We start from the raw sequence: 13,436 nt of genomic DNA, 5'->3' as shown, positions 1-13,436 counted from the left end.
AAGACAGTACGGGCAGCTCAACATCCAGAGTACAGTATATTCTGATGTGATGGGAAAAGAGGGGGCAGCATTGCAAAATTGGTTAAGGGATCCATCACCAGAGTAATAAAAGAGGAGGATAAGAGTAAGAAAGTCATGCTACAGCTATATAAAACTTTAATCAGACCATAAGCTGGAGCATTGTTTGCAGTTCTGGTCACGCCATGATAGGAAGGATGAGAAGCTTGTGGAAAAGATGCTGAAGAGCTTTAGCAGGCTGCTGCTAGCATTAGGTGTGAACTATAAGAGCAGGCTGAACAACATTAGTTTGTTCTCCTTGGAGCATTGTTGGCTGAGGGGAGACCTGATAGAGGTTATGAAAATGATGAGGGGCAAAGATAAGGTAAGTAATCAGAATTTTGCCCCCAGGTAAAATGTTAAACAGTAGAGCACATGATTTTAAGGTTGTAGGGAGAAAGTTGAAAGGTGATGTGAGGGGTAGGTACTTTTAACACAGAGTGGTAGGTGTTTGGAATGGGTTACCAGAGTATTAGTGGAAGTGGGCAGTTTGGTGGAGTTAAAGAGGCTTTTAGAGAGACACATAAATATGAAGGCAATGGAGGGATGTGGATGATACACAGGGAGAGAACATTTAGTATAGATTGGCAGCAAGATCAGCAATGGATAGGACAGTTGTGTAGGTAAATTACAGAGAGGTGTAAGAGTATCATGGTAGAGGATTTCATCTTCACAATATGCACAGAAGTTATAAAAGGTGCATCCAAGTTGGAAAGAGCAGGCAGAAAGGATGGGGCAGACTAGATAGTCCTGTCAGTGAATCTCGGAAATGGGCCTTTTCTCCTGAGAATATTTCCATTAAGATAGACAACAATGATGGTTATTTTCTTCAAGAGAACTCTCACCACTGGTGGCACAGCAGTGGTAAGTGCAAGTGGCTTCAAATTTTTGGGAGTGCTCATCACACACTCCCTCTCATGTCCCAGAACACATCCTACACAATCAAGGAGGCTCACCAATGCCTCTGCTTTCTGAGGGTGCTGAAGAGAGCTGTACTTTGCACACCCATACCCATGTCATTCTATTGATGCACAGTAGCAAGCATCCCGACAAGCTGTATCGTTGCTTGGTACGGAAACTGCACTGCAGCAGACAGGAAGACTCTACAATAGGTAATCAAAACTACCCAACTCATCACCAGCAGCAGCCTACATGCCATCAGAAGTAAATATATAAAGGGCCAGTAACATCAACCTGCTCATGGTCTGTTTGTCCCACTCCCATCAGGGAAGAAGCCATGCAGCATCCACACCAGGATCACCAGACTCAAAAATGGTTACTTTCGCCAGGCAGTATGGCTGATCAACACCTCCACCCACCAACTCCACCACTGCTTCATTATTTCCTGTCAATCACCTTGCATACAGCCTAGCATCACTTCATGGGCATGCAATCATTCTAGGTATATAAGTTATCTTATGTACTTATATTTATTGTTATTATTATTATTGTGTTCTTTATCTTTTGTGGGTTTTTTGTGCTGCATCAGATCTGGAGTAACAATTATTCTGTTCTTCTTTACACTTGTGTACAAGAAAAGGCATTAAATAATCTCGACTCTTGAATCATCCTCACAGCATCCAGCATTCCAGCCCTGTCAGAATTCTGCATGTGTCAATGAGATCCCCTCTCATTCTTCTAAGCTCCACTGAATACAGGTTTGGTTGACTGACATTTTGTTTTCCATTCCAAGAGTCAGCCAGGTGAATGTTTACCTTTCCCAGGTATGGCGACCAAGACTGCACATAAATCCCCAGGTGTGGTCTGGTTTCATTTTTTTGTTCACAGAAACAATAATTGTATCTTTAACTTGTTTGAGATGCATCTTGGGAACCCGACAGATGCTCTGGAACCTGTCTGTAACACTGTGCATTGGTCATGAAATCCAGATAAGTCATTTCTTTCCACAGGTGAAGGATATCTTCTTCTTTCTGTTCCTGCTGGCAGTGACGATAGTGGCCTATGGTGTCGCAAATCATGCCATCCTTATTCACAATGAAAAACGGCTAAACTGGATATTCCACGGAGTTATCTACAAGCCTTACCTGATGATCTATGGAGATGTCCCGACTGACATCAGCTGTAAGCCCTGTCTTCAATTCAGTCCACTGCTCAAAGAAAAGTCTTGGTCTTTTATATAGCCCCATTCACAATACAGGGTATGGCCAAAGGGATTTGCCTCCATGTTATAATGCAGAACACAGTGATAAACTTGCACCAAAAAATGCCAAAGTATCATTCTCATGTGTATGGACATTGCAGAAAACAACAGGGAGAATGTCCTATTCTTGTTTGATATTCCCAAGTTACTGTCTGTGTCCAACTGAGGGAGCAGTGCCACCCCACACAAAGCAAACATTCTGACAGTGCACCATTGAGAATGACTAGCCAGGCAGTACTCAAAAGCATGAGCCCATCCTGTAGTAACACTCAGTCATGGCTGACACATGGCTTGATCTGGTAGACTTGTCAACCTGCCAGCTCGGTGGCTCTGAAGCAGAATGCCACAGATGTGGAGAAATGGAAGTAAAAACTGCACCTTGCAAACACATCAGACAGTGTGTGTCATGAGAGAAGCAGGCTTGACATTTCAGATCGAAGGGCTTTTCTATAAATGAAATAAACTAAGTTGCGGGTTTCGTTGGTGAACAATGTGTGTAAAACAATGCATTTCATTGTATGCTCCAGTGTTTCAATGTACATGTGAAAAGTAAAGCTGACCTTTAAATATTTGAAGGAAATGTCTGAAAGGAGACAGACTGACACAACTGGTAACCCAACCCATCTCTGCCTGGAGACTCAACTTGGTCTCACATTGAATACTTCTCTCTTATCTCCACCTCTTTGTTCCAAATCAAAGTTGTGATTATGTATCTTGCATTGGTGTGCCAGTGATGCCTCCACCCCGTGACATTATGTCAGTACTACCCCTACCTACTACTCCCCTCCTCACATTTACCTCAATTCATTGTTGTCTCTATTCCTGTCCTCAAATGGCCCGACATCTTGATTGGTAACTTTCACAGTGCTCTCTCTTCCGAATGGTCAATTTCTGCTCTTACCCATCTCCTCAATTTCCATCCCAGGGGACATCAGTTCCAAGCCACAGGTTCCCACAGTTATCCTCATCTCCTCCCACCTGCTTCCTGTAAGGATTCCATTCCATTCTCCCAGTTTCTGTGACACCTTCCTTTCTGCTGTCAGTGCAGGTGGTTCATTTCCTCTTAGCCACAGCTGGTAGGGCTCTCTGCAATGTCTAGCTCAATACCTCTAGCCCACTTTCACCCCCAGAACAGAGGTAGAGTTCACTTGCCCTCATCTTCCACCTCATCAGATTCACACAACAGCTAAGTTCCACAATTACCATTCCAAGACACCTCACCAGCATAATGAAGGGCCCATATCTCACCAATCATCACTCATTCCTCTTCTAATTCCCCTACCCATTCACCTGGTCATTTCCTGATAGACTAGGACCTAAACATCCCCAGAGGTGAAGCATCACGTACTAAGAACATAGAACACTACAACACTGTAAAGGCCCTTTGGCCCACAATGTTGGGCTGAAATTTTAACCTACTCTAAGATCATTCTAAATCTTCCCTCCTACACAGCCCTCCATTTTTCTATCATCCAAGTTCAAGTTTTATTGTCATTCAAACCTACATGGATACCCATGAATACAGCCCGTTACTCTGGGGCCAAGATGTACCAACAGTCACACAACACAAAGCATGCATAACATATATAAGGTATCAGTAAAATACAGTCACACAAAAAATATATAGTCCAAAATCCTGAGTCAATGAATGTTACAGAAATCTGCTGCCAACCACAATACAGCTTGTCTTCTGCAGAGCGAACAGTGGAGGGCAGCACCAACTCCAGCTTGGACACTGTGCCACACGTCCTTTATCTGCCTCCACCACCACCACTGATGGCACGTCTCATGCACCTACCACTCTCCGTGTAAATAACCTACCTCCTCTGACATCCCTTCTCTAATTTCTTCCAAATATCTTAAAGTTATGCACCCTCGCATTAGCCATTCAGGTCCCCAAGGTCTCCTCCACTCAAAGAAACATCTTGTCAAATCTCCTTTGCACCCACTCTGGTACTTTTACATCCTTGCTATAGTGTGGCAACCAAAATTGTAGATGGTACTCCAGATTTGGCCTAAACATTATCATAGAATCATAGAAGTTTTCAGTCCACAGGGTCCATGATGCATATCCACAACAATCCCCGTTGCCTGTATCAGGATCATGCTTCTATGCCTCTTCTATACAAAGACCTGTGACCTCAAATATGGACTCACTTCCAAGGACTCCACCACATGTTCTTAATGTTATTTTTTAATTATTCACATTATTTTTACGTTTTAGTACTTGCACAGTTTCTCTTCTTTTGCACATTGGTCGTTTGTCAGTCTTTGTGTGTATTTTTTATCGACTATATTCTATTTCTTTGTTCTACTGTGAATGCCCACAAGAAAATGAATCTTGGCGTAGTATCTGGTGATATACTGTAGTCATACTCTGATAACAAATTTACTTTGAATTTTGAAATTTGAAAGTACCTTTACAATATTGTAGATTTGTTTCCACAATCATATAACCATATAACAATCACAGCACGGAAACAGGCCATCTCGGCCCTCCTAGTCCGTGCCGAATTCTTAATCTCACCTAGTCCCACCTACCCGCACTCAGCCCATAACCCTCCACTCCTTTCCTGTCCATATACCTATCCAATTTTACCTTAAATGACACAACTGAACTGGCCTCTACTACTTCTACAGGAAGCTCATTCCACACAGCTATCACTCTCTGAGTAAAGAAATACCCCCTCATGTTTCCCTTAAACTTCTGCCCCCTAACTCTCAAATCATTTCCTCTCGTTTGAATCTCCCCTGCTCTCAATGGAAACAGCCTATTCACGTCAACTCTATAAATTTTTGCTAGAAACACAACCTTTTCTAGCAATTCATTTGAGGTATTTGCCATCCCCCATGTCAAAAAACCTACTACTCAGACCTCCATTAACTCTTACCCTTCATTTGTGCCGTCTGGCTCATAACACTTACATTCCCATCAAAATCACTATAACTAAACCACATTCTACTAAAACACAGATATTTACTTTTAAACGGGAAAGACGAAGAAGTGCAAGAAACAGATTGCACTTTTGTGAATGTGCTGATTACATTTATCAACTAACTCTGGTAAAAATCTTGTTTACTCTTTTAAAAAAAAGATTCAGGCTTTGACCTGAGTCAGTGCACCGTGAATGGCACTGACCCATACCAGCCTAAGTGTGCTGAACATGACAGCCTGGACCAGCCCATCTTCCCCGAGTGGCTGACCATCATCCTGCTCTGCCTCTACCTGCTCTTCACCAACATCCTGCTGCTCAACCTGCTGATTGCAATGTTCAAGTAAGTGACCTCGCCCTCAGTGGGTTTGGGATGGTGTGGGATACTGGGAGGAGCATGAGAAACGAAGCAGATGGGGGCCAAGTTCAGTGGGAATCTGAGCCAGGTGCACCATGGGCCATGGCGGGCATCACATGGAGGATGTTGGCTGACTTAAGCTTCCCACTATGAGGGGTTATGAAAGGGTAAAGTGATTGGGCAGTGCACTGGGTTTAGACAAGTCAGAGGAGGCTGGACATTGAGGTGGAGAGTGGAAATGATTTAATTAAATAAGAGCACCAATGAGTAAAGTTAGACCATTGAATATTACAGCACAGTGCAGGCCATTCAGCCCACAATGTTGTGCCAGCCTTTTAACCTACTCTGACGTTAATCTAACCCTTCTACATTGCCCTCCATTTTTATATCATCCATGTGACTATCTAAGATGATGCCTAATGTATCTCTATCACCACTCCTGGTAATGTGTTCTCTCTCTCTCACACACACACACACACACACACACACACACACACACACACACACTGTGTAAAATAATTACCTCTGAGATATCTGCCCTATACTTTACTCCAGTCACCTTAAAGGTATGCTCTCTGGGAACCTGGGAAAGGGTCTTTTGCTGTACACTTGATCCATACCCTTATCATCTTTTACATCTCTCATCCTCCTTGGCTCATTCAACCTATCCTCAGAAGACATGTCTTCCAATCCAGGCAGCGTTGTGGTAAATCTCCTCTGCAACCTCTCCAAAAGCGTCCACGTCCTTCCTGTAATAAGTTTCCAGTTTTGAAAGTGGTGTTTGCTGTGGTGCACTGTGTGGATTGCACTGCCAGAGGTGGTGACAGAGGCAGAGAGCATAGGAACATTTGAAAGATTCTTGAATATGCAGAGAAGATAAGGATATGAGTGAGGTGCAGGAACGGGATTAGGTTAATTAGAAGTCTTTCATTGAATTTGATCGGGACAATATTGTGAACCAGAAAGCCTGTACTGTGCTGTAGTGCTTTATGTTCCAAGTTCTGTGTTGGATGTTGGACCTCCAATACCTAGTCCAAGGAGAAAGTGGATTTATGGAGTTTCAGACAACTAGACTTCTGCGTCTTTGGGAGAATGGAAAATATCAAAGACTGTGCTTACATCTGTCCATTCTCTGGTCATTCTCTCCTCAGCTATACCTTTCAAGTGATCCAAGAAAATACAGATAAGATCTGGAAGTTCCAGAGGTACTCATTGATTGAGGAGTACTACACCCGTCCGCCTGCACCTCCTCCCTTCATTATATTTAGTCACATATTCTTACTGATTGAGTGTGTAACCTGCAGGAAATCAAAACGGAAGCACAAGAAATTCAGTAAGTCTCCTCTTACATTCCCTTGTGAAGTTCAACTTCAAGTTTATTTTCATTCAACCATATTCTTAAATAGCTCCCAACAAAACAATGTTCCTCCAGACAAAGGTGCACAACACAGTATGTATAACTCACTCGCACAACACATAAAGTAATATTATCACAAATAAACTAACAAATAATAAGATGCATTTATGACGCAAGTCAAACAGAAAATAGAATACGCTGCTGGTGCTTTGTACGTGATGAGGCCTGGGTGGTGGCAGGGAGTTCAGTAGCCTCTCAGCCTGGGGAAAGAAGCAGTTTCCCATCCTGAAGGTCCTTCTCCTAAAGCTCGGTAATTCCTGCCTCGTGGTTGGGGTCAAAGAGATTGTTGGATGGAGGGATGAAATGAATCAAAGTTCAAAGTACAAACTAAATTTATTATCAAAGTAATATACGACACCATATGCAACTCTGAGATTCATTTTCTTGCAAGTATACTCAATAAATTAATTATAGAGTAATAAACTTAATAGAGTCAATGAAAGACTGCACCAACTTGGGTGTTCAACCAGTGTTCAAAAGATAAAAAACTGTACAAGTACCAAAAGCAAGAAATAATAATAATAAATAAATAAACGATTAATATCAAAAACATGAGATGAACTGTCCTTGAAGGTGAGTCCATAGGTTGTGGGAACATTTAAATGATGGGGCAAGTGAATATCCCCCTTGGTTCAAGAGCCTGATAGTTGAGGGGTAGTAACTGTTCCTGAACCTGGTGGTGTGAGTCCTGAGGCTCCTGATGGCAACAGCGAGCGGACAGCATGTCCTGGGTGATGGGGGTCCCAATGATGGATGCTGCTTTCCTGCAACAATGCTCCGTGTTGAGGTGTTGAATGCTAGGGAGGGCTTTACCCATGACTGATAGGGCCATATCCACTATATTTTGTAGGATTTTCCATTCAGGGGATTGGTGCTTCCATATCAGGATGTGATGCAGCCAGATAAAATATTTTCCATGACAGATCTATAAAAGTTGTATAAGTTTTAGATGTCATGCTGAATCTTCCCAAACTCCAAAGGAAGTAAAGGCATGCTGTACTTTCTTCGTAATTGCAATTATGTGCTGGGCTTAGGTCAGATCCTCTGAAATGATAATGCCGAGGAATTTAAATTTGCTGACCCTCTCTACCTCTGACCTTTCAATGAGAACTGGCTCATTTCGCCTCTGATTTCCCCTTCCTGAAGTCAATAATCAGCTCCTTGGTCTTGCTGATATTGAGCTGGTGTTGTGACACCACTCAGCCAGATTGTCAGTCTCTCTCCTGTATGCTAATTCATCACCACCTTTGATTTAGCCTATGACAGTGGTGTCATCAGCAAACAAATATGGCACTGGAGCTGTGCTCAGACACACAGTCATAAATGTAAAGCACGTAGAGCAGGGGGCTATGCACACAGTCTTGTGGTGCACCTGTGCTGATGGAGATGTGTTTCCAATCCAAGCTGACTGGGGTCTGCAAGTGAGGAAATCCAGGATCCAACTGCACAATGAGGTATTGAAGCTTGGCAAATAACAGTGTTAAGGGTCCTGCATATGCATCCTCATGATAACCACTCCAAATAGGTGGAAGTTTCACTGGGAATAATCCACCTTAGTGGGAGGAATGGAGAGGGCATCCAAAGATGATTACTAAGCAACAGAAGGTGCAGTTGACAAAGGATGGGTACTGGGTAGGCCAAAAGCACATAAAATCACTTGCTCAACATAGAGTATAATCCAGGAACAGAAATAGACAGAATATCTCAGGGGCTTTGGCCATAATCTCCCAAATATCTTTAGATCAGGGGAGCTAACTGAGGGATAGAATACTTCAAAACATTCAGGAAGTGTGTAGAGATAAACCCAGCGATTACAGGCCAGTCAGTTTAACCTTGGTGCCGAGGAACATCAGTTCCATACAGAAAAAAGTTGAGTTTATTTTCATATGCACAAGCAATGAAAAGTTTACTTGCAGCTGCATCACAAGCACTTAGCATCAGATACACAACATTTATAAGAGAAACATAGATTACACAAAATTTTACAAGAAAGAACACAATTAGAACAAAAATATACAATGTCCATTGCAGTGCAAAGTGACCAGAGTGTTGCTGAGGCAGTGATTAGAGTTGTGCAGTTTGGACTGGGAACCAGATGGTTGGAGGGAAGTAGCTGTTACACATTGAAATGTAAGTTGACCAGAGAATTTGCAGCTCACATTTGTTTAATGTAAAGAAAAAGAGTGTTCAGTAAAATCGAGATTTCTTTGATAACCCTGGAATTAAGTGGGCTAATGGTAGTTTGGATGGTAGTGAATCAGTGAAATTCATTGCCACAGACAGTTGTGGAAGCCAAGTCATTGGGTGTATTTAAAGCTGAGGTTGTTAGGCTCTTGATCAGTAAGAGTGTCAAAGGTTATTCAGAGAAGGCTGGAAAATGGGGTTGAGAAGGGAAAATAAGCCAGCCATGATGGAATGGCAGAGCCGACTTGATGGGCTGAATGGCCTTATCCTCCTCGTATGTCTTATGCTCTTTATAACATCATGCGGGGCATAGGTAAGGTGAATCCTCCCAGTCATTCTCAGGGTAAGGTAGTCTAAAACTAGAGAGTTTAAGGTGAGAGGGGAAAGATTTGAAGGGATTGTGAAAGGCAAGGTTTCACACCGAGGATGGTGGGTATATGCAGCCAGAAGTCATAGAGGTGAATATGTTTACAGCATTTAAATGACACTTAAATAAGTATGTGGGCAGATAGGGTTCAGGGAGTTTGAAAATGGAATTGCTTATTGTCAAATACACTGAGGTACAGTAAACAGATGGTCTTGCATACTGCTCAGACAAATAAAGTCATTACTTAACACATTGAATTAGAAATATAATATGGATTCCAATTCAGATTTATTTATCCATGTACATGGAAACATACAGTGAAATGTGTCTTTTGCTTCAACAGCTAACATGCCTTAAGGATGTTCTACAGCACACAAGTATCGCCACACATCCAGATACCAACATAGTATGCCCACCATCCTCAGCAGAACAACACAGAATGCAACAAAACAAGCCCGCTTTCCCACCCACCTCCACATGCAGACAGTCCTCCAGTTTCCAAGCTTCATCCTTCAGGCTTGAACTTCCAGATTTCCAATCGATCTTTGGTATTGACCAAATGGGCATAGCTCAGATAACTTGGTCAGTATGGATGAGTTGGGCTGAAGGGCCTATTTGTACACTGTATTACTTCATGACTCAGTGATACATGATGAATGAGGCAGAGCTGACGTGACCTTCCAAAAGGCACCAACATATCGCAAAAAAATACAGGAGTGTAAAAGAGAGCCTGCTGGGAACACCCATCAGGTCAGGCAGCATCTATAGAGGTAAAATCAAGGACAGTGTTTCAGGCTGCAAATCTTACATCAGAAGCATTGCAGAGGGATAACAATGCAACCAATGAACTGTCATCAACCTAGCTCATTATCTTTTGTTCTTTTCACAGATGTTACCGAGTTGCCGTGTTTACTGTTGCGATTTACCATTGCTCTGCACCCATCTTTTTCAGAGAAGCAGCTAGAAGAGAAGGAGGAAGATGAGATTTTAACCTGGGAGGCTATAATTAAAGAGAATTACATTGACAAGCAGAAACGGAACGAGAGCCAGAGTTTAAATGAGCAGGTCAAGTGCACCTTGGAAAGGTGAGTACACATGCTCCTAACTCTTCATCTGTTCCCCCCCCCCCCCCGCAACTCCCAACCCCACCTGTCCGCAGCTTACAGCCACACACTCCATCTCCTCCTCACTCCCTCGTTAACCATTCTCCTTACCATCACCTCCTGCTTCCATCCACCCACCACTCGTTTGACTTATCAGCAGTCAGTCTCTTCCTCACTCCGTAAAGCCAAGAGATACTGCCGATACTGGAAATCCAGTCCCAATGAAGATTTTTTTACCTTTCCATAGATGCTGCCATCTCCACTGAGTTCCTCCAGGCCTGTGTTACTCTGCCTCACTTCTCTTTCCCACTCGCCATACTCAGTCCTGGTGTGTGGCCTCATCCCAAAACCTTGCCCAACTCCCTGCCTCCATAGATGTTGTCTGACCTGCTGTGGAGTAACCCCTGCAGCCTCTGTAGCTACACTGCACTTCCTTGAGACCCTGTCCAATTGTATTTTTCAGGGTGGAGATGATAGCGGAGGTGCTGGACATGAACCGAGAGAGGAACAAATTTGAGTCAGTGGAGCAGAACATCAATCACCTGGAGGCACAGGTAAATTGCAGGGACACCTAGGAGGAATACATGATTGGGGTGATAGCACACACCAGCTGGCAGGGGAGAAGGACATCCACTAGGTCCCCTAATCTCACCACCAGATAGAAGGACTGAGAGGAACCTTCAGCCAGACAGGAGGTAGGAACAGAACAGTCCAGGACTCTTTGCCAGTCATTATCAAAACTTGCCTCGGCTACTCTATCCAGGCCGATCCAGTATCAGACCAGGATGGCATAGGGCTGGAAATGGGGCACTCCATTTGGGGTGCCACAGTAGTGTAGCGGTTAGCATAACACTAGTACAGCAGCAGTGACCAGGGTTTGGAGACCACCGCTGTTTGTCGATGGAGTAGCAGTAATTTTGTGCTGCTCTTAGTTTTCTCTCTCTCCCCCCAGTTTAAATTTTGAATTAAAGATTTTTATTTGCTGATTCTTGTGTCTATGAGAAGTGGGAAGAATCTGTCTGAACCTATTGATAAAGGAAAGATGCCAAAGGAAAGATCTGATGAAATGCCATCATGGGCTGAAGATATCATTTGGACACTGAATTCAATTCAAGATCAGAATAGGTCAATTAAAGACCAACTGGAAAAGAATAATAATGAATTTAAGTCATTTCTGGGAACACTTAAAGACCTGGAAACTCAAGTTATCACACATGAAGAGGAATTGAAGCTAACTAAGCAAAAATTGTCTGAAACTACAACCTGTTTGGAAAGATATCAAAATAAGATTATAGACCTGGAAACTTGAAAATATGTATGAATTGCTGGATTGCAAGAAGGAGCTGAAGATGGAGATTTAACTGTTTACTTTGGTGAACTCTTTCATACTCTATTTCCTATTATTTTATCACAGCCACCTGCTATAGAAAGAGCACATAGAGTGTTTACTTTGAAATTTAAGGATCCAAGTAGACCAAGATCTATTCTGGTTCTTTTTCATCACTTTAAAATTAAAGATCAAATAATATGACAGGCAAGAAAACAGAGAGTTTTTAGATTCAAGGAGTCTGAGCTCCATTTTTATGAAGATTATCCAAAAGAAGTAATGGAACAAAGATCAAGATTTGCTTTGGTAATGAAACAAACATACGATAAGAAACTGCTTCCCTCTTTGCATTACCCAACAAGAATTAAAGTTTTTCCTCCTTATTCTCCTCCTCGCACATTCTTTGATCCAAAAGCCGCACTGGACTTCATTCAGACTAAACCTGCTGCCGCTACCAATGCCGCTACTGAATGAGTTGTTTGATTAGCTGCATATTATTCACATTTCTAATAGAAGATATATGAAGGTTATTTGGATATTTCATTGAGAGATTAATAAAAGAAGATAAGAAGACTTGTTCATTATTGCATATTATTCGATTTTTTTTGGAAAGAAGACATATGGTTCAAGTTTGACTGTTTAAATGGCTATTCAGATATTTGACTGAGATAAGAGGATAAAGGGATTTGTTCCTTTCCTCTAATATTTGATCAGATTTTTTTTTGTTGTTTCTTAATTAACTAATTGGTAGTTTTCTCCTACTAATAGGGTTTCTTTATATATATAGATAGATAGATGTAAATGTACACATATCTGGGAGGGTCTAGTTACTTATGATATTATTAATTAATATCTTTGTAAATTGAGTTTGGTTAAATATACTATTAACCTTCTTTTTCTTTGTTTTATTATAGTGTCTTATAACCAAATTTAAAGGTTTTTTTAGAGATTTAAGGTTAAACTTAAGATGGCGCAGGTTTTTCTCTCTAAGAGATTATATTATTTTGGTTCTTTTTTGTTTAATAGATGATGGAATGTAAGTACTTTCCTTTGCTGAGACTTTAACGTCTTTCTTGCAAGGTCATTTTATTTTTTTTGTGTCGGCTGGGGGAAGAGGGAGAGGAGACCGATAGAGCGGTCCTTGGCTTTGCATTCTATCTTAGTTCGCTTGCCTTTTATCAGGCTTTTGGGAGGGTGGGTGGGTTTAGAGTTAGGAGTTTTTTTCCTTTGGGTGGTTCCAGAGCATGCGTATTTTTCATGTGGTTGGAATCATCCTATCAAACAAAAAAAGACTTTTAAAAGTATTAATCGATTCCAACCTGATATAATTTTTGCTCAGGAGATGCATATCAGGGTGGGAGATCAAAATAGGTTTTTTTGGATGGTGGAATTGATTGCAGTTCCACTCTACTTCCCAGAGTAAAGGTCTGTCTATCTTTACTAAACCTAATATATTTATTTAAGAGGATATTGAATTAGATTCTAATGGTAGATTTCTAATTGTTAAAAGAGTGATATGTAATAGAAAA

The 13,436-nt window shown here is 41.8% G+C and overlaps 1 protein-coding gene across 1 annotated transcript in view; it reads left to right on the top strand.

The window, feature by feature from the left end:
• The window catches only part of trpm2 (transient receptor potential cation channel, subfamily M, member 2), a 172,491-nt gene that overhangs the window by 117,896 nt on the left and 41,159 nt on the right, over positions 1–13,436 (top strand). Inside the window, exons 21-25 of the mRNA XM_059967444.1 lie at positions 1,968–2,139; positions 5,314–5,494; positions 6,661–6,842; positions 10,430–10,562; positions 11,044–11,134. Of these exons, the coding sequence (XP_059823427.1) occupies positions 1,968–2,139; positions 5,314–5,494; positions 6,661–6,842; positions 10,430–10,562; positions 11,044–11,134 (759 nt within the window). The remainder of the gene's footprint in view (positions 1–1,967; positions 2,140–5,313; positions 5,495–6,660; positions 6,843–10,429; positions 10,563–11,043; positions 11,135–13,436) is intronic.

Source organism: Hypanus sabinus, chromosome 4, assembly GCF_030144855.1.
Source record: "Hypanus sabinus isolate sHypSab1 chromosome 4, sHypSab1.hap1, whole genome shotgun sequence".
NCBI lineage: Eukaryota > Metazoa > Chordata > Chondrichthyes > Myliobatiformes > Dasyatidae > Hypanus > Hypanus sabinus.
This window is presented reverse-complemented; position numbering and strand designations above follow the sequence as displayed.